General features: G+C 47.7%; 1 protein-coding gene across 1 annotated transcript in view; it reads left to right on the plus strand.

The window, feature by feature from the left end:
* Window positions 1-11,391, plus strand: part of LOC116222809 (WD repeat-containing protein 7) — a 38,974-nt gene extending 27,583 nt beyond the window's left edge. Inside the window, exons 6-7 of the mRNA XM_031577615.2 lie at window positions 5,050-5,154; window positions 8,529-11,391. Of these exons, the coding sequence (XP_031433475.1) occupies window positions 5,050-5,154; window positions 8,529-8,732 (309 nt within the window). The 3' untranslated portion in view covers window positions 8,733-11,391. The remainder of the gene's footprint in view (window positions 1-5,049; window positions 5,155-8,528) is intronic.
* The last annotated feature ends 11,109 nt before the right edge of the window (window positions 11,392-22,500 follow it).

A 22,500-nucleotide genomic window follows, 5' to 3' on the forward strand; every position in this document is an offset into this window, starting at 1 on the left:
TCTGGGTGAACGGGAGAGCCGGCGTGGTGGGATAGCGGCGTGACGTAGCCTAGCAGCTAACCGACATGAAGCCAGAGACACGCCATCATGGCTGTAGTGCTTGCGTCCTCTCCGGCCTGGCCAGGCTGCTGTCCGCAAACCTGCTGATGAGGACCGAGTGATTTCCTTCTGTGTTAGTATTCAACACCCCCTCCCCTCCCCTCCCCTCCCCTCCCCACCCAAAGCACACCCGTACCCTTTGCTTCCCATTTTAGCCCCTGGCACAGCAGCGTCTCTGTTCCCATGGCAACGGCCCCTCTGCGTGTCAAAAGGCATTGGGGCATGGAGAGATGACCCGCCCTAGGGCACACCCATCCCCACCCCTTTACAGCCCAGCCACAGTAGCCTTGCTGGGCCCCGCTGATAAAAAAATGAAATAAATATTTAAAATATACAAATAATAGAAGAAAAACTCACTAAGCTGGGGGAAGGAGTGGAGTCTGCTCGCCGCACACAGATCGGAATCAACACATCTTTCGGAAAACACCTGCTCCCCCGTATTTTTGAGCACGAGATAGCGCTTTACAGAAAGTCAATATGCTCGCTCGCAGGCAGGCAGGCAGGCAGGCAGGAGCAAAGAGGAGTTAAATAATTGAGCAGGAAAACAGTGGGCCTGGATGCACGAGGAGGCTGGACCCACAGACAGGTGGATATGGCAGATCTCCCCGAAAGCTCTTTCTGAGGGCAGCACAATCGATGCCAGGGACATGAGTTTGTCTGCTAAGTTTCCACCGATTCCACAGGGTTTTTTTTTTTTCCCTTTCCCCTGTGCCTCACCAGTTCATCACAAAACACATACATACACACACACACACACACACACACACACACACACACACACACACACACACACACACACACACAGAGAGAGAGACACACACACACACACACACACACACACACACACAGAGAGACACACACACACACACACACACACACACACACACACACACACACACACACAGAGAGACACACACACACACACACACACACACACACACACACACACACACACACACACACACACAGAGTACATATAGACACTTTCCCTGAAGACATTCACTCAGTACATATAGGCACTAGCCCTGAAGACACGTCCACATGTTCCAGATGTGTTGCCCTTGTTGTCTCTGTCCTGCTGAGAATCGCATGAAGGCTGGTAGGCATGGAGACGGCAGTGCAGGGCACAGCGCAGCACAGCGCAGCACAGCGCCTCAGCAAGAGCCCTGGTGTCTGTCATGGCGTCTCAGGTCTACGGCTGGGGCAAGAGTGGAGGGGTAGAAATCAAACAGATTTGTCAGAAGTCATGTGTGTGTTTGTGTGTGTTTGTGTGTGTGTGTGTGTGTGTACATGTGTGTGTGTGAGAGAGGTGTTTTGGAGTGAGGTGTTTTTTGAAGAGAGAAAGAGAGAGAGAGAGAGAGGTGTTTTGAAGAGAGAGAGGCGGGGAGGGGGGGGGGTGTTTTGAATAAGGATCAGGGTAATAAGGTTGTGTGGGGTAATTAGAAAAAGACCAGACATGCATTATTTCTCCTGGACCAACACTTCCTCTCTGTCAGGATTATGTCCTATTGATTATGAAGTGCAGAAGAATTGCATGTGTGCGTGACCACACACACACACACACACACACACACACACACACACACACACGCACTACAACTGTAGAGAAAGAGAAGAATGATGAAGTCAGTCTCCTAATGAGAGGAGCGGTGCCTTCTAATGTTGTAGAGTAGCAGCCGTGTAGAAGGTGCATGGCGTGGGTGAGTTGGAACACCTTTTTACTTCAGCATTGATGAACCACTAAGCTCTGATTTAGTGATTTGGTTAAATGGGTTATGCATAACAGCACTAATGATGATAAATATTTGAGTCACTCCAAAAAAATATTAACAAACCTCTCCCTTATTAAATATACATATATTAAAAGTGTATGTTATACACTTATCATTTCCCTCTCCTCCAGATATTAATTGATTTCTTAAGAATTCATTTTGATAAAATGTCCAATTTGGCGAGAAATGCACCTGGTGCTATAGAACTGTCAAGAAATATCAAGGCCGTACTGACATGCAAGCGCTTGAAACCTAAATCCGCCCCTTTGTTCCTTTTAAAAGTCTAAACCTGAGGATCTCCTTCGAATGCTCCACACCGCTCGTCATGTCATGTAGTGCACTACCCCGTCACATCAGCACCCTCTGGTATTGACACAGTGCTTTTGTGTCAGGGAGTGTTATTTAACAGTTTCATGTCTGATGTCTCAGTTGAGGAAGGCAGCTAATTAGCTAGCATGGCTACAAATGAGCCCCTAATGAGCCGGGTGGGTGTAAATGTGTCAGGGTGTTAGCGTAGGGGGTAATTACCTGCGCCGGGCTGCTCTGGAGGAGCTTCAGGCTGTGTCACTCCGCGGGGGTGTAAATCTGCCCCCCCCCTCTACAGATTAGCAGCCTCTTTCTCTTGCCTTTCTTCTCTCTGTTTCTCTCCATGTCCTTGTTTTCTCTCTGGGTGCATGTCCTGCCTCTCTCTCTCTCTCTCTCTCTCTCTCTCTCTCTCTCTCTCTCAGGCCTCCTGTCTTTCTCTCCTTTCGCCTTTCTTTTCCCCCTTTCCTACTGGGAGTGTGTCCATCTCCTTTAGCGGAGCTGACAGCCGTGTTGAGTCTTTCAAACCCAGAGAAAAGTCTCTGGGTCCCCCCCCTTCCACACAAACACACACACACACACACACACACACACACACACACACACACACACACACACCCTTCTGTGTCATCTCACAGCCACATCTACGCACTGTGTGCAGCCCAACCAAAAGGGATACTTGAAGAATAGGCATAAAAGAGGTGTGTGTGTGTGTGTGTGTGTGTGTGTGTGTGTGTGTGTGTGTGTGTGTGTGTGAGACAGAGTAGCGTTGTGTCAGCGCCCTGGCTGTGCAGATGGACGCTGCACCCCCGGCCTCCACCCTCTCTAATGACCTGGGAGCAGCTGGACGCCTCTCTGGCCTGCTCCACAAAATGGCTGCCTGCGTAGCGGCGTCTGAGGCACGGGGGGCAGCCTGTGTGGTGCTGCGCTCTCCGCCCTGCGCCGCCACGGCTACACAGCGCCTCGCAAATGAGCCACAGATATTGGCGTGCCGTTTTAGTGATAAATATATTTCTCCACGCTGGCTGCTTCAAGGTCACACCGTGCCTGTGGTGCTGCCTGCCTGCTCTTGCCGCTCGACGGCTCTTCCACTCTTTCTGTTTCTCTCTCTATCTCTCTCTCTCTCTCTCTTTCTCTCTCTCTCTCTGGTGTGCTCTCGCTCACTTTCTTTTTCCTCCTTCTTTTTAGTATACTCAAATGTTCATGTGTTATGGTGTGCCTTTCAGCACAGGGTTCTGTGCACTTCTCCAATCAGTCCTTTCGAGTCCTTGTTCTTCTCTCTCCACCACTGTCCTCCTATTAGGTTTGAGTCTGCCCACACCCCAGTGCTGCCCACATGTGTTCTGCATCTGCCACACGATGACAGAGACTGCCATTGATTCTGATTTGCCATCCAGAATGGGCTTCCAGACTGCAGGCTAAAGTCTGTGTAATGGGTGTGAGTCAACCTGTAGTCCTCTCTCTCTCGCGCGCGCGCTGCACAAACAGGCAGGCAGGGCCGGCCGCTAACAGCCTGCCACAACGGGTTGAGCTCCACGGCTCCGGTGCGAGGCGGGCGTTCAGGGCGGCGGAGACGCGCTGCTGATGGGGGGGAAGAGGGGTGGGTGTGGGGTTTGCTCCATGCTAGAGCTCCTCCATCTCTGTGGAATTACATTCCGCCCTCTGCCACGGACGGCAGCAGCCCGAGCTCTCCCGTGTGTTATTGATTTCAGCCTCTCCAGTGGTCTGTCTTTCCCTCCATCCACCCCTCTGTCTCAGCCCGTCCGTCCGGCCGTCCCTGCGTCTGTCTGTCTGTCTGTCTGTCTGTCTGTCTGTCTGTCTGTCTGTCTGTGCCACTTCTCGTATATTCCCTCTCCGGTGTCTTTGCATGCAAACACGGGTCATGTTCCAGCTTTCTCTCCCCCCCTCCCTCTTAATTGGTTTGCTCACTCAAAATGAATCGTGGTTTCAGCAGGGGACGCAGCATCATCAAGTTAAATCTGAAGCAGATCGCCCCATGCACATTGTTAAATCTGAAGCAGATCGCCCCATGCACATTGTTAAATCTGAAGCAGATCGCCCCATGCACATTGTTAAATCTGAAGCAGATCGCCCCATGCACATTGTTAAATCTGCAGCAGAACGCCCGTAAGAATATGGTGGGCATCAGTTGTTATGTGCTTGTTCTCGTGTTGGTTCTCTGAATAGGGCTGAATGTGTTGTGCTGTACAGATGGGGGTCAGTGGGTCACTCGTGGAGCCAGGACAAACCCGGTGACACTGACTGAAGCCTTCTACACCCACCCCCCTGTGCACTCACTCCTTTCGTTTCTGGTTGTCATTGTCATTTGTATGGTGAATCCCGGATAGAAACGCCAACGCTGTATTTCTTGATTCGACCTGAGTATGCTGGATGGAGTGATGGAGTAATGGAGGAGGCAAGAGACTCTGTGACTGGCAAAGAGAAACGGTTTATTCCAAATGACAAAGTCAGGCCAACTATAACTTAGCACACAGGCTAAGCAACACGATGCTCACTGAATTCTACGACACAAGAAACAAAGACTGTCCAGAGGAGTCCATCTAGAGGGTCAGTCTGAGGGATACAAGATGGGAAGTGAAACAGTTAGCTCTACCTTGGCAAGAAGGGAGAACTGTTGGGGTCTACCTGGGGGGGCGGTGGTCCTTGGTGTGAAAGGTGCGAGTGCACATACATATAAGGGCTGCAGACTGGAAGGCTTGGTGCTCACGATAACCATTTGAATGCTAACAAACCAGGTGCCGGCCATTTGGCATGGTTTGAGACGTACAGAATATCGAGATAGAAAATGTGTGTCATGAAATAAAAACCACTGAAATCCTTCACTCTTTCTCTCTCTCTCTCTCTGTCGTTCCAGAACATCCACGGCCATAAAGGACCCATCACAGCCGTGTCCTTCGCTCCAGATGGGCGCTACCTGGCCACCTATTCCAACGCAGACAGCCATATCTCCTTCTGGCAGGTAGGGAGCCTCTCTATGTTTCTATTGTTTCTCTCTGCATCCCTCCTTCTCTTCTTCTCTTCCTCCTGGCCATCATGCTCATGGCCACTGGAACAGTGGGGTGAAGGGCCGGCCTGAGTGGAAGTGCTAAGGGCCACAGATGGATGGTGAGAGCTCTCTCTTCGGGAAGGGATGTTGGGACGGTGAATGGTGATGATTGAAAGGGGGCGGGAGGGAGGGGCTGGCAGAGTGAGTGCTACTCTGTTATACAGTATGTATAGAGGCAAGAGAACTGAGGCCATCCAGCTGGCTGGATAGAGCCCTATTCATTTTTATCTCATGCCGTTTGTATACATCTATATATAACTATATATAAAAAGAAAATGTAATCTATCAAAGGTTTGCCATAATAACCTAAGATACCATCATGTACCCTGACAATAATGTTCAGAGTGGTCTCAAGGCTTAAACATTTGAACAGGAGCAGTAGGATAGTTAGCGGTGGCTAGCCATGAGACAGCAGTAGGATAGTTAGCGGTGGCTAGCCATGAGACAGCATTAGGATAGTTAGCGGTGGCTAGCCATGAGACAGCATTAGGATAGTTAGCGGTGGCTAGCCATGAGAAAGCAGTACTGTGATAAGCAGGTGGAAAGCCGGGAAAACTGGGAAGACAATCTTCAGAGCCGTCACCAAATACCCACACAGTGGAGCAGGCTACTTTTCAGCTGGCCCTCGCCTGAGTAGCCTTATTTTATTGTATGCACTACAGCTGTTGTGATTCCTCTGCATCAGATACGTCATTAGCACTGTAGGTGTGTGACTGCAGATCTATATCCAACCATTATCTCATCACTCAAAGCACTTCATCTTTCCAGTCATCGACCACTGTGGCGATGTTGGCTAGAAGAGGTGTTGCTTATCAATTAAGTTGTTAAAACGGGGGGGGGGGGGGGGGGGAAGCAATGTTCAGGTCGTGCCCAACAACAAATCCTCTGTGTGTGGCTGCTGTTGAGGTGCAGGGGCTGAGCTGATCTGAGCGCTGTGACTTACAGGACCTCCTGCTGGGAGGAGGAGAGTTGAGGCCAAACTAGTAATTACTGTGGGAGATTAGGAGATTAAGATGTGCGCTACACTAGGATGGCACAAGGGCTGAGGCGGGTGAGAGTGATCATTTTAAACTAAGCTTGTCGCGTCAGGTGGAAATATGTATCTTGTTTTAAATCCATAGGAAAAGAATGGCTTCCTCCTCATTTTAACTCTTGATTGCATGATCAGCTTCTCTCGGTGTCACCTGAACCATTTGAGTGGAATTGTCCCTGAGATATTAGAATTGTGTGTTATTACAGAAGAACACTCGCAAAAACAGATATTACTGAAAGATTAGATTGAAATGTTATTTCAAATTATTTTATCAGAGGAAATGCTTTCTCTTGAATGTTTGTCTGCAGCCGGATACCTGAGGAGTGATAACAAATTATGAAGGAAATCCTTAATCACTGCATGGGCAAACCCGCCCTCATTCTGAGCTGTGTATTCACTGTCTCTGTCTATAATGTAGGTCTGTGTTTGTAATCATGATATTGTGAATATTTTTTTTTCTGGTTTACTGTTCTATATTGTTTCCCGTTTCTGAAAGTGTATATTAACAGTAAGGCAAATAGAACCATTCCAAACCAACCCGCGGTGTTGTCTAATAGTCTGGGCTGATGTGGGATCTGAGAGAAAGAGACACACAAGACACAACCTCAGGTCAGGGAGAGACAGGGCTGATGTGGGATCTGAGAGAAAGAGACACACAAGACACAACCTCAGGTCAGGGAGAGACAGGGCTGATCTGGGATCAGACGGAGACAGGGCTGATGTGGTATTTGTGATGAGGGAGAGACGGGGCAGGTCAGTGGCGGTGGCGGTGGCGGTGGCAGCTCTGGCGTGGCTCCGGTGCGTCCGGCGGCTGTCTGAGTGCGTGCGTGTGTCTGAGTGTGTCTGAGTGTGTGTGAGTGTGTGTGTGTGTGTGTGTGTGTGTGTGTGTGTGTGTGTGTGTGTGTGTGTGTGTGTGTGAGTATGTGTGTGAGTGTGCGCGTGTGCGGGCCGCGGGGACTAATGGCTGCTGTAAGCGTAAACCACAGCTACTAATGAGCTCTCAGACAGCCCCAGCTCCACACAGACTGCTCAGGCTCCACAGGCTCCAGCGGCTCCAGCGGCTCCCAGGCACCGCCAGCACCAGTCTGCCCCGCCAGAGAGAGGGAGACGGGGGGTCTGACGCTGGAGCAGTCTCCCACTCTCCTGAGTGAGTGTGTTGTGTGTGTGTGTGTGTGTGTATGCGCCTGTGTGTGTGTGTGCGCGCCTGTGCTTCCACTTGCATTTCCTGGTGAACACACACATACACATACGTTGTGTTCTGTGTGTGTGTGTGTGTGTGGTGTGTGTGCGTGTGGATGTGTGTGCAGTGGGGGCTCTCGCAGGGATAAGGTTGCCCTTCTCTGGACCCATGTGTCCATCTCGACATCCCCAAACATCCTCCTCATGTTCAGATCAATGCTGTCCTCTCCCCCTCTCCTCCCCCTCTCCTCTCCCCCTGCCCTCCCCTGCCCTGGGCCTGCGCTGAAGTCTGGACACCCTCTGGACCCCACTGATAACAGCGTGCCCTTCTGCCCTAAGACCCTCACACAGTGACGCCAGCGTGGGTCCACTGCCCTAGGCAGCCCTGGCCACATGAGCAATCATTGAAGCAGCTTCTCCACTAACCAAGCTTGAGAAGAAAGATTTCTATGTGAATGCCTTGATCATAGAGTGCATTGTTTGTGTTGTTGGTTGTGGAATGCAGTGGTCTGGAATAGAATTTGTATTACCAATCCATCAAGGCCTTTTGGAAGGTCTTTGTTGGCTCAGGCTTGCTGCAGATAACCACAGCACATCCACACAATATCCTTAATGGACAAAACATGTGCAATGCTCTATTAAGAGAGAGTTACCGGAATATGCATCATGTGCAGTGGACGTGACGATCATCATTTCAGGCCTCATTGTTGCTCCTGTTATTTCATGCATTGTCAGGCATCAGAATATCCAGATTGAACTTAATCTAAGGTTTTTCTTCTGTGCCGTATTAAAATGAAATCCCAAACATGTGAGATGCTGTGAGATGCACTAAAGGCTCCATCCTGCATCCCCCTCTCCCCTCATATTTTCTCTCTCTCTTCCTCGTCCTCCGTCTCTCTCTCTCCCTCTCTCTCTCTCTTTCTCCCCCTCCTGTTTTCTCTCTCTCCCTCTCTCTCATTCTTCTCTCCCTCTCTCTCTCGTTCTCTTTTTCTCTCTCTCTCTCTCCCTCCCTTTCTATCTCTCTCTTTCTCTCTCCCTCCCTCTCCCTCTCCCTCTCTCTCTCTCTCTCTCTCAGATGAACACATCTCTGCTGGGCAGCATCGGCATGCTGAACTCGGCGCCACAGCTGCGCTGCATCAAGACGTACCAGGTGCCGCCGGTGCAGCCCGCCTCGCCGGGCTCCCAGAACGCCCTGAAGCTGGCGCGCCTCATCTGGACCTCCAACCGCAACGTCATCCTCATGGCGCACGACGGCAAGGAGCACCGCTTCATGGTCTGAGACGCCCCCCCCCCCGCGCCGTGCCACACCATGCTGGGGTCCCCGAGGGTCACCTGGAGGTCGTCTCGACCGCCCAGACCACGCCCGATCACCCACCCCTGACACCACCCTCCAAAAAAAAACCCACTCGCCCCCCAACCCCCAGCGGCCATATCCCGGCCAGCAGTGGGAGCACCGTGGCGCCGTTTACACTCGACCTTTAAGTTGTTTACATTTGAAGTCCATTCCCTGTTTCTGCTTTTTTTTTGTGCTTATTTTTAATTGTGTAATTTGATGGCTTTTATTTAAAGTGAAGGACCCTTGAAGTAGAGGTGCTGTCGTGGGAAGAGTGTGTGCGCTACAGCGAGTGTGAGCTGGTGCTTGTGCACTGGTGTGTGAGCTGGGCCGTGGGATAGGAGGGGGTATTTATTTTTCCTGTTTAACTTGCATGAGTCGTCATTGGACACACACACACACACACACCTTTCACTCGGGAGCTCTCTCCGCAGAGCGCGCCTGTAATCCTGTTGAACGTTTACTGCACTGGAGGAAGAGCCTCTCTCCCAGAGAGAGTGAAGGAGGACCAGGACTGACCCATCCAGAGCCCGGCCACACACTCCCTGCAGCTGGAGGAGGAAGAGGAAGAGGAAGATACACTCATGTTTATCACCCAAAGGGTTTTAGTGGTTTAGGGTTTTATCATTATCTGTGCTGTATCATGTGAAATATCTCACCAGGAATGTTGTAGCTGCTGTTGTTGTTGTTCTGTATCATTTGTTTGATTACCTACTTGTCTGTCTTTTGGGACATTTGGTTTTAATTCTCAGTAGGATGGTCGCGTGCTTGGTGCTGTCATAGTTGCTGTGTGTCCAAACCCCCCTTGCAAGCCTGTACAGGTGTGTGTAGCCCTGCAGCTAATGCTAAAGCCTATTCCAGCATCCTGTTCCCCTGCTGTAAATAAAACCAGAACACACTATTTTAGAGAGCTGTTTAATATATATATATATACAGTATATATATATATGATATATGTATAGCAAAAGTATTTGTCTCTCTCCCCAGAGTGATTTTTAATTGACTCAGCCTGTGTAGCGGCTCAGACAGTGATGAGCATGATGAAAGGAGGAGGGAGACTGATGGAACGAGCACAGGGGGAGAGGGAGAGAGAGAGAATGAGAGATGGCCATGGCTGTTGGAGTCGCACTCTTTTGCGCTTGGACACTTTGTGCGGCATGTCTGTGTGCTTCTCCTTTCATTAGCACTGCAGAAGTGCCTAACACCACACACACCTGAGGAGCCAAGCGTGTCAAAGCTTTTGGCCAGTTCACCCCTCCGCACCCCCGCAGAAAAGTACTTTTCCTCTGCACTCCATTCCGACAGCTTTGAAGGCCTTGACTTCCCAGTCAGACAACCTTTTTTGTGATCTTAATCTGTCTTCCCCACTGCATTGCAGTAATGGCCTCGAAAAAATGTGTTTTTGGCAGCTTGGGTTCAAAAAAAAAAAAATAAGAAAAGGAAGAGATTGAGTGAGAGATGAAGAAGAAAATGAGCAAAAGTGAGAAAAAAAGCTTAGGATGTCGGTGTCTGGTCACAAATTGCTTCCTCCTCCATAAGTTTAACAGAGCCTTGTGATCTGAAGCCATGGTACATGGGATTTATGACCTGTCTTAAGTGAAGGCCCACGGCTGACATCTAAAGGTTATCCCCGTGGACGATTCCTAGGCATGCCCCCCCCCGTTCCCTCTGCTGTATGTCCACTTCCCAGACTGACCAAACTTTCTTCAATTGTGTGCAAAAAGACAGGAGGGTGGAGGGAGGGTAGACTACCGTTACATTCACATTCCCCCACCATATCACTTATAGTTACAGTGGCAGTCATATTTATTGCAGTGCAATGGGTCGTCTCCTGTGTGCGTGCGTGTTTGTGTGTGTGTGTGTGTGTTTGTGTGTGTATGCATGCATGTCGAATGCGTTGAATCCTACTCAGTCTGCCTTTAGCTCTCCCCTCGCCCAGCTAGTGTTTTTTATGCAATCAGCTCAGCTTCAGATGAATGGAAGCAGCAGCAGAGTCGGAGATGGAGAAGAAGCGAGACTGATCCCTGATCTGCTAAACATTCCCTTTTAACTCACGTCGCCTCCGCTCCCGTCTCCATCATCTCAGCAGCTCCGCACTAACCTGTACCCTTAGGGTCCACGGCGCTTGATCTCCCATCTAACACACGGCTTCAGTAGGGAAGAAGTGGAGCTCACTGTGTCAGTGTGCCTCTCTTTCTGTCTGTCTCTGTCTCGTCTGCATCCTTTTGTCGTCTACTGCGTCGCTGTACCACATGAACTGTGAGCCCCAGCGTTTAACCCTTCGCTCGCCCATATCTGGAACTTCTCACAAGTGTACACACACAGAAACTGACTTCATTGTCGCGTGGTTCTTTCGTGAGGCGTAGTGTAGTCTGTGTTGCCTGTTCGATCCTCCCTCATAACTGTTGACAGTGTTCCGTGCCGTAGCTTTGAAGCCGTGTGTGTTTGCGTTCGAGTGTTTGTGTGTGGGTTGACTGCGTGGCTTGTCTGTGCTACCATACACTGAATATATTGAACATGTACTGTATTGTATAGATTGTGTTTAAAAGAGGAAAAAAGATATATTGTGGACTAATTAATGTTCAATAAAAATGAGATGTGGGAATTTGACTCCGAGTGAATGACTTCAGCAGTGTCTTACATTCAAGTCCGGTGTAGTTTTACAACGGCACAGAAGTCTGCAGAAGTGTGTGTGTGTGAATCCTGTGATGCTTGAAATGGAGCTGCTAATCTGAGGACTGAGGTTTTCTCCCCCATCACTCTCCACTGATTTTGTTTTCTATGTTTGACAGCTAGCTAACTAGCAAATGTTTATAAACATCATATGACTCCCTCAAAGGTATCCCGAGGTAAGACAACCCTGGCAACGTGTCTGCTCCTTTGTACATGTACACGCATGCACATACAAACACCTGATTTCTCCCAGCTCTCTTTGGAAGTGTTTAATTAGGCTTAATTGGGAAGCTCTGTGTCTGACATGCATTTTGCAGCAGCTTAGTCAGAAGATAAAAGGTAAGTGGGAGGAATGGGACTGGTGTCTGATATTCCGACTGATTGGGTTAACTCGCTCGTTTTTGTCCCTATAGTATCTTTGCATCAGACTCTCAGCATAGTAATTAGGCTACAGGCATCAAAGCTTTGGTCAACCATCATAGCTAATGATGCCAGCCTATGATCTTTCTTCTTAAACAGCAATCACATCACTAATTACAGTTCACAGGAGAAATCAAGTCAATATCATGGATATGGTTTGGCAGACTTGTTAGCCAATTAACGTTAATGCTCATTAGCCACAGACTGATATGCATTTTGCCATATGTTTTATTCATGCGTCACTTTAATTATTAATGCATCGAAGGAATTGTTCTCTTTGTAGTGTGAACCATAAATGTTGATGTGTGAACCATGTACCTTTAATGACTAATCTTAAATAATGAGTTTAAATTGATCAAATTCAAATTGTTGAAAATTAAAACGCTGTCAATATGGCATTAGCAAGTTTTGTTAATTTTTGATCTTTAAAATGATCCTCTGTCATACCAGTGGCCTATCGATATGAATATATCGTACTACAAACTACAACTAATGTTCATTTACTTAACCACTTAAATGACAATGTCTTAATGTGCTTTAAAAAGAAATTGGTGCAGTCTTGTACCTTTAGTGCAGTCTTATACCTTTTTTTTCTTTTCTCATGCCCCAGTAAGATTTGCTACCGTATCCAAAATGGCTGCCTCCCACCAGAGAATGGCGAAAAGAGGGGGCCATCCTTGCTGCAGCTCCAAGCCCACTGGCCATGTCATTTAATACCTGACCCAGAGAGAAGAGGGATGACTGCCCCCCTCCTTTCCCCCTCCCTCACTCCCTCTGTCTGTAAAGCCCCCCTCAGATGAGATATATAGGGAGAAGGGGAGGCTACAGTGCTTGGGGGGGGGGGGGGGGGGGGGACATGACACTAATGTGGGCTGGAGCTGGACAGGGCAAGGATGAACTCTGACCTCTGACCCCCTGCCCTTCTCTCTTTCTCTCTCTCCCTCTCTCTCTCTCTCTCTCATTGCCTCGCCTCCTCTCTCATTTCCTCTCCCTCCTTCTCTCCATGCCGCCATCGCTGCAGGGGAAAATCAATACGGCCCAGTCAGGAGGGACATATTTCCTGTGCCCTAACTAGAGGATGCGCTCCGACAAGGCCAAGCCTAGACACACAACAAAGGAGGGAGCGCAGGAGAGGGAGAGGGAGAGGGAGAGCCATTCGTAAAGACTGGCACTTCAAGGTGTCTGGCTGTATAATAGGGCGGGAGGAGAGGGAAGAGACGCTCAATAAGCGCAAATACCAAAAGGTCACTGGGAACGAAAAAACGAGGGAAAAGGCTCACACCATCACACACACGGCCACGTGAAGAACACGCATCATGGATGTGCATGATGGCCTCTCATTTAGGTCTCGCAACGCCAGCATCGTTTGCTCCTGTGTCACAACATTAGAGCTTCACCATAGACCTGCTGTAGACAAACACAACAGTAGGTTTGGTTTGGGAAGTGGAGAAAACCACTGAATTAATTTGATGAGAGGTCCTGTGATGGTTTCTGTAGCACTGTCTCACTGTTCACATTTTAAAAAGCCTTTGTCGGGAAGAGAGGCAGCGTGTGAATGTTTAAGAAGTTCAATGCAATTTTATTTATATAGCGCCAAAACAATCAAATTGCCTCTAGGCGCTATACAGAGGCCAGGGCCCCTTAGAGCAAGCACAATGGTGACAGGCGCAAGGAAAAACTCCCCGTTAACAGGAAGAAACCTTGAGCAGAATCTCGGCCCATAAGGGGGGAGGGGGGGGGAGTGAGTGAGTGGGAGAGAGAGAGAGAGAGCAGGATGAAAGAGACCCTGATTAGGGGTGCTGTGATGGAGCCTGACCCAGTGAACAGCCTTCACCTAACTGCCCTGCTGGGTGACCAGGCAGGGCAGCCAACATCTGTGTCCCCCCTATACAGACAGAGAGGCCAGCTGGAGGCCAGCAGTGAAGGGGTGGGTGGATGGACGTGTGTGTGTGTGTCTCTCAAGAGATCATGTACCTGTGGGCTTGCCTGGTTCCCCTCTCGTCAGCTATGTGTCTCAAGTGGCAGTATGTGTGTGTGTATGTGTGCCTGATGGCGTCTCCAGGGAGAAGGGAGTCAACACCTGGGGAATCTCCAATCATCCTCCATCTAATCACTGGTCTTTGGAATAAAGCCTGCCTTCTTCACAAATATACACCCCAACACAGAAACACACACACACACACAAATATCTTTCTGTAGTGCACACCGTCACTTCTTCCACAGTATCCACTCCCATCCTAGTATTATAACAACAGGGTGCACTACAACCATCACACCAATACTAACAAACAACAACAACAAAGAGTCCTTCGTGTCCTTCATTTCACTGGGTATGTCAAGCGGGCACCTTCCTCTGTCAGTGTCACCTTGAATTAGGCCCCCTGCACCTCCAGAAGGCTCAACAGTGTCACCTTGAATTAGGCCCCCGGCCCCTCCAGAAGGCTCAACAGTGGTGGCTGGCGTCCCAAGCCCACCCCCCTCCATACTCACAGTGAGTCCGGACACCTGTCAATTAATACCAGAGACAACAACTGATACACCTCAAGATACACATTTTTCCATGTGTAGCGACCCGTAGTCAAGCTAGTTTTACAACTAATATATGTTTTGATGAGCCAACACCCATACACAACTTGCAGCTTCCGCCCTTTCCCCACCCACTGACTGAGATTCTGCGGACTTTGGAGGTGTCATAAGAGGCTGCAACGATGACTGAAATGTGGGGAAACATCCATAGCCCACAGTTCTCTCCATCTGATCTTCAGTCGTAGTACTGGACAGGTGTGGGTGGTGTGGTCGAGAGGAAGAGTTCAGTGAGGTGTTCGATAGCCACAAACACTGAATAAATGCTCTGTTTAACTCAAGATTTGCTGCCTTATAGGGCCTTTTCAACAGAATTTAATGAGTTCAGATACAAATTTGTTTTTAATCTGATGTATTGTTTTAACTGAATTGACATTTAATGTCAGTGAAATGCTTGACGTAAAAATTGCAAAAGCCGGGTGTTTAGTCTTCCTCCAGACAGCAGAGTGTTTTTGTTCTTTGCAGAGAAACATCCATCAGTGACATAATGGATGGAAAATGAAAAATATTCTGCCTCTGTTTTGGATTATGTCAACATTTTTATTGAGTGTGTGTCTGTTGATGGATAACCTGCCTCAGCTGTGAGTGACAGCTGGGTCTTAATGTCCTCCGCCATCCTTCTCTTGCCCAACTCCAACCCCGACCGCTGAGGGAATGCAGCAGGCCGCACTCACGTCAATTAGCGCAAAGTGAAGTCAGTCATTTCACTTTTGCCTTTACCTATTGCTAACTATTGATCTATCCCAAATTAATTATAACATCCTTGTTAATCTATAGGGCACTAGGTCTCTCTCTCTTTCTCTTTCTCTTTCTCTCTCTCTCTCTCTCTCTCTCTCTGCTTGCTGTAGTGGGGGATTAGGGACCTGTGAGTCAGGCTGGTGAATGGTATCCTGAGACCTCTGTTCTATGTGATTGGGTCCCTCCCACAATCAATGACTTAACAGAACAGAGAAGAGTGGAGATGGGTTGTGTGTGTGTGTGTGTGGGGGGGGGGGGGTCAGCCAATGTCCAAGCTTCACCCCTCCCCCACCCAGAAGACCCGTGAGCAGCCAGTGGTCAGTTTGAGCCCCGTGTCCAGAAGGTCACCGTAAGCCGTGTCAACCCCCCCCTTCCACTGCCCCCATCCCCCCATCACGGAGAAGAAGCCGAGCCGTAGATCATATCACAAGGTGAGCGTGACCTCTGACCCCAGCACAGTCCAGCAGCCTTCCAAGCCATTCATCAAACACTCTCGCCCGTGCGATCCTTGGCAGCCGAAAACACGTAAACATTACCTATTGATTTTATTGAGCAGATTCCACAATCTGTACCTTGAAAAAAAAATACCCACGCTTCGGTTATGAATGTGCGTGTGTGTATTTGTCTGATTGTTTTTCTCTCCTGTTCTCTCTTTCCTCACCCCTCCGCTCCACCCCATCCCCTCCTCCACCTTCCTCAGCAGGATTGCCTCGCTTGTCCGCTCCTGTCCATCCTGCCGGGCTTCGATAACAGAAGAGTGACAGTGCATGTCAGCTTGACAAGGTGGACATTGGCACCGTTACCGGAGGAACCATTTCATCGGTGAAACAGAGACTCTATGTGTGTGTGTGTGTGTGTGTGTATGTGTGTGTGTGTGTGCGCGTGTGTGTATGTGTGACTGAGACACAATAAAAGAGAGAGGTCAGCCATTTTGGGCAGAAGCATTGCTGTTGTGGTTTGTGGTCGAGGGAGTAGTGATGATGCTGGAAGATGCTTCTGCCTGCCTGTCTATCGGTGGCCAGCACAATGGCGTAGGGGTCAGCAGATGGCAGACCCTCACCCCTCCCCTCCACCCAGGAGGGTAGCAGATACACCACTGCCATCCCCATTGTGTTTCCGCAAACAACAACAACAAAGATGCCCCTTAGGATTATCGGTGTGTCACTGAGATCGCACTCAAAAATGTGCATATGTTCATTTTTTGCATTTTGGAATGTAGTGGAATGAGTGCAATGAGTGGATATTGCTCACATGAGGAGCTGGTAGGGCTCATCCACATGTTTTGTGTATGCTTGTATGAAGGAGAGACAGAGAGAGGAGCAGAAACAGAGAGAGGAGCAGAGAGAGAGAGAGGAGCAGAGAGAGAGAAAGAGAGAGAGAGAAAGCATGTGCTGTGTGGGAGGTTTTGCATGCGGCTTAAACAAAAATGAATTACTGCCACCTAACAGACATAGTCCAGAATGCACCTTCACTCTTCCTACTGGGCTCCCTGCTCATTCAGACCAGCAGTTGCAGATGCATACTCTCACCCATCATTCAATCGCCTGATTTATTCTTACATTATTTTTTTAAATATAACCAGTAGTGGACAATGTCAAACAAAATACAAAAAATTCACTTAGATACAAAAAATACAAAAAAATCACCTAAAGTTCTGTTTGAATTTTTACTTTCATGTGGATGGATTAGATGGATGTTTTGATTAGTAAAAATCTGATTGAATTTGGCTTTTATAAATGTTTCAATAATCCTGTATAAATCACACATCTCCTTAAAATCTGAAACTACGGGTTGAGGCTTATTTCACTACTAAGTACACGGACACTGTAGATGACACTTTGCATGCATTTTAACACATTTTAAAAGATTTTCTTTCAATAAATCATATCAGCCTACAAATACTCTTGGTGAGACTCAAGAGTATTTGTATGCTTGTATACAAGTTTTATATACTTGTATTATACTGAGGGGAATTTTTGCAGTTTAGTCATTTAGTCTCACACTTTGTATATTCAGTTTTCGTTTGTTCGTTGTGTTGTGTGTGTGTGTGTGTGTGTGTGTGTGTGTCTGCACGTCAAAAGAATGTTTCTTTGCAGGGTAAGATGGGGTGGGGAGTGTCGGAGCAGGATGGTGTGTTTAAGGCCGGCAGATGTTGACCCTGCGATTTAAGACATCCTCTAATCCTGTTTGGCTTCTGAAAGGATCTTTAACGAGGTGAAGCCTTTAGAGAAGAGTAAAAGTGCGGGGCTGACAGCTTGCCGTTTTAAAGTGCACAAGCACACAATGAAAACTGCCACAGTGAAATGCCCCTTCATACATTTCATAGTCCTGTCACCGACTGTCATCAGTGCATCTTTCTGAAAGACGCACAGATTTCATTTGTATTTCTGTTGCGAGAAGGTAAAAATATAAAAATTCTGCTCTATAAAACATGCTTTAACTTTCATGCAAAAATGCACATTTTCAAGTTTAAACTGTATTTAAAGGCTACAAGTCTAGACAGGTCTATGCAGGGTAAATACAATAGACAGCTGTAATAGAATTGACATATCACCATGAAATACTGTATAACAACGAATAAAGTCTATGTAAAAATGAAAAGTTACCAGGCTACGAATTAATAAAGCATGTTGAATATTTGTATTCATACATGTATCAAATATAACTTATTAAAATAGTAATCTATTTTATGTACACATGACAAAGGTGAATATTGAAGAAAATTGTATTTGATAGATTTGAATAGATTTCTCATTATTGTCTATTGTGACGTTTAGTATAAAAGTCACATGTTTGTGAACATAAATAAAATACACAACATATATAGTTTTTGTTCAATCACTTGATAATTTGGTCACAACTGTCTAGATATTGATGTTATTAAATGAATGAATCATTCTAAACCTTTTATTACTATACTCGAGACAAGAATTTTAATGTTTTTCTGCATTCACATATTTCTCCAATTATAAAGGCTCCCCTTCAGTATTAAAGAAAATGTTTTGTTAAGATTAAATAAAAGGAAAAATGATTAAATTGCATAAAAATGAAATAAGCAAATTGTTGGTTATATAGTGGTTTTAAAATGTGACAAACACTGACAGAAAAAAGATGGGAATGAAAGAAGATAATGTAAATAATTATTTACACTGGGAGTTTCTTTTCTAAAATAAGGGGGAAATATATTTTCTATTGAAACAGTGAATAAAAAAAAAAAACTGCTTACACTTCTATAGAGAAGAACTGCAGATGACTCCATGACAGTTGGAACAATCGTTTCCTATCACTTGGCCATGCAAATGAGCTGCCAACGGCCAGCTCCACCTCCGCACAGCTCCCCTCTCCCCACGGCTCCCCTCTCCCCACGCCTCCCCTCTTCCTCCTCCGTCCTCCTTCCTCCTCCCTCCTCCCCGTGACACAGCATCTTTAAGGAAACAGATTCATTAGGAAGGCCCAGAGTGGGGAGAATGGAGGCCGGGCCAGATCAATATCACTGAATGTTATGGACTAGTCCTTAACCAGAAATGGCACCCTCCCAAGATTTATGAGAGGATCCAGTGGTGGGCAGCAGGGGTCAGAGGTGCTGCCCCTGGGGCAAGCTTCTGCTGTGACCGGAGGTGGTGTGGTCACCGCTTTAGTGTCCCTCCTCTGTAAACATGGAGCTTTCAGAATGATTTAACTGCAGGCCTGCCCTTCACCATTCACTGGGCATCACCCACACCCACCCACACCCACATTTGATCCCAAACCACAATGTCCATGCTGTCCATGTTCCTGACTGCCACACACGCACACACACACACACACACACACACACACACACACACACACACACACACACACACCCACACACACACACACACACACACACACACACACACCTTGCCACCTTGCCCTTAAAAAATGACCACTTGCCTCAGGCCACAGGAGCTGAAGCCCCAGCCCAGTCCAGTCCAGCCACACCTCAGTGAGCAGCCCAGCCCAGTCCAGCCCAGCCCAGTCCAGTCCAGTCCAGTCCAGCCCAGCCCAGCCCAGTCCAGCCCAGCCCAGTCCAGCCCAGTCCAGCCCAGCCCAGTCCAGTCCAGCCACACCTCAGTGAGCAGCCCAGTCCAGTCCAGCCCAGCCCAGTCCAGCCCAGTCCAGCCCAGCCCAGTCCAGCCCAGCCCAGTCCAGCCCAGCCCAGCCCAGTCCAGCCCAGTCCAGCCCATAGCTCCTCAGGCACCTTCCCTATCCTGCTTCCACAAGTTCTACAAGGTCTTTAACTTCCACAAGTTCTACAAGGTATTTAACTTCCACAAGTTCTACAAATTCAAACACTATGTACATAAAGAACAAATTATTATTTCCTACAGTACGGATGAGGCATCCAGTAATAAACAGTAATAAATGTTCTGCAATAAGTGTGTATGAATATACCTAAAGAAAACTCCTCTGCAATAGAAAGAAAATTAGTAAATAAATCCTGTAAAAACTGATGGCGGTGTGTTTAAAATTGAAACAAACATTATACTGCTTTGAAATAATAATACTGACATAAAAATAAAGAAATTAAATGACAAATACTGCAAATCGTTTTTGTTTTTTTAAGTATCAATTTTAGATATATCATACATATGATCCAGTGCAAACACACAACAAAATATTTATATTCCTAAAACATCAAAATACAAAATGTATTATTATTATATTGTTTAAACCATGTATATGAAATGCAATGATGAATCTAGAGGAAGAGATTGGCACATGTCAGGGTAAAGTATGATGGAGAAAGGGGCGGATGCTGCCCTCGGCTCACCCTGGCCGTGAGTCCATATTGTTCTGTAGGAAGTGACCCACACGTGGAGGGTCACACACAATTAGCATACCAGCCACTCCCTCTCTGACCTTTCGAATCAGGAAGCCAGGGGCAATTTCTGACCCCCTCTCTGGCCCTCTGCTGTGAAGGAGGCTGTCAGCGGAGAGAGGTACCACAGGCCAACTGTGTATTTAGATGGAAACAAATAATCCCAGCAGTTTTCAATAAAGCTTTGATTTCACTGCTGACAGTAAGATCAGAAACCATTTGATAACTGTATGAAGATAAAAATTAAAGTCAATCAGAGACACACATTCAACATGGACTAAACAATTTCACATTTTATAATGTCATTCCAAACATTTAATTCATTTTTTCCCTGTGTCCATATTATAATTTTTTTAAACAGTTTCTGAAGGGCATATTACACCCAGCTGCTATTGAATGCGTCAGGAATACTCACTTGCTGGATATGAAAAGCCTCCAATGACAAACTCTCTGCTGACATCACAAAAGACCTCATGTGAAGAGCCACTCAGAGGTCGAAGGTGAGAGTTGAAGGGTCGTTGTTGTTGGTTGGGAAATCAGAATGGGAGCTTTCATTGCTCAGGTGACCATTAGTCACTCTGATTCTCACTCTAGCTCTCTTTCGGCCTCCTCTCTCTCTTGCTCTCTCACCCTCTCCCATAACCCGTAATGAATTCATCCCACGACCCTATCATTCCTAACGGGACAGGTCACAGGGTCAGTCAGTGCAATCGACGACAGTGTGAATTTTCCGCGGGAGCTGCCTTTATTAGCGGGAGTCTTCTCTCCCAGAGTGCTTCCGGATCTAAGATGGCGTCACTCACTCAGCACTGCAAACAGCGGCTATTGACTGGCCTGCAGCTCTGGGCTATTTTTGGACGTTATCGGAATCCACTAAATTACCTTGACATAAAACACATAACTCATCAATCAAATTTATGCACAAAATATTATTCATCATCTGCTGATTGCTGAGCATGCAAATAGGTGTTACTACGGAGTAATTATTTGCAGGATGTATAATAATTATCCAGAGACAACACCGCATATTATTAATTTATTATTCATGCTAGGCAAAAAAATAAATAATGGAATCGCAAAACACAAAAAAAAAAACAGCCCACTCATGAGATTGGCGTCATTTAGTGAAAGGTCACCATTCTGCGCGGGCTTAAATGTTTAATGCTGTTTGATGGCAGCCCGATGGGCTGATGCGTGCCTGACGGGGTGGTCAGCAGGCACCACAGGATACGGGCTGGAGCAGTCTGGAGCCGTCTGGTCTGGACCCGGCCTCCACTCAGGAAGGCACTGCCTCTTCCAGCAAAGGCCAGCCTGGCAGGAGCATGCGCGGGTCAGGAGGAGACGAGGAGCCCAGAGAGAAAGAGGCCGACGGAGCGGATCTGGCTCTCAACCAGGCTGGATCTGCTCTGAAGGAAGACGCTGGTGCCGAGGCCTGCGCATTGAGAACATTTCTGTGGCAATGCTGTCAATGGTGTTTCATAGCAAAGAACAGGGAAATGTACAAGCTATTGTGTTTGTATGTTTGAACCCGTCACACATCTCTAAAAGATCCCTTTCATGCTAGACTTGGCCCAGGCCATCTTTCATGTCTCTCCTGTAATGATTTAGAGCTGATGTATTAAGGGCACATCCACAATCAAAGAGACTTTAGACCTTTTAAAGATTGATTAGGGAACTTCAAAGTGCCAATCGAGGAGGATCTGTGAGTCTTTCGACCGGGCAGAGAGGAGTCATCCAGTTTTAAGAGCACGTACCTCAGATTAGCTGAGTGTTTCCTCATGGTTAGCGCGCAACGACTTAGCACAAGGGACAGGTAATTGTATATATGGTGTGTGCTGTGCACCTCCTGTGCGCAGAGCCCAAAACCAACCCCGAATACCCCCTGGTGCCCATCGTACTCATCCTCTCTCCTGAGATCCCTGTCGTGCTCCGGTGAAACTGTGTCCCCCTCCAAACATTCCTCTCAGAGCCCAGAGTAGAGAGCTCTCCCACAGCCTCTGATCTCTTCCTGTTGGCCCCTCGCTGTTACGGCAGTAAATTATTTATTAGAGAATCAAAAGAGAGGCTGCCACAGATGACCATCCAAGCATGAGATGATGTAAATTGTTTAGCTTAATTGTCCGTGTGTGTGTGTGTGTGTGTGTGTGTGTGTGTGTTTTCCCTTCCTTCTTTCTCTCCTTTCTAATGGCAGCCTTGGAGCCGGAGTGAGTGAGTGAGTGTGTGCGCTCTGCGGGGTCCGGGGGGCGCGGGGCACGGCTCGACACCCTGAGGGCCGCGCAGCGAGAGGAGCAGCCGCCTCCATGACGATTAGAACCCCCTCTGTCCCCCAGCAGCGCCCTCATTAAGTGCTACGGATGGGTCCGCTAAGAAGACATTTGCATTTTAGAGTGGCACGTGCTGTCTCCCCGTCATGTGAAGTGTTGTTATTTTCCCCCTGTGGTTGCCGCGGTAATGGAT

The sequence above is a fragment of the Clupea harengus genome, chromosome 12, assembly GCF_900700415.2.
Source record: "Clupea harengus chromosome 12, Ch_v2.0.2, whole genome shotgun sequence".
Classification (NCBI taxonomy): domain Eukaryota; kingdom Metazoa; phylum Chordata; class Actinopteri; order Clupeiformes; family Clupeidae; genus Clupea; species Clupea harengus.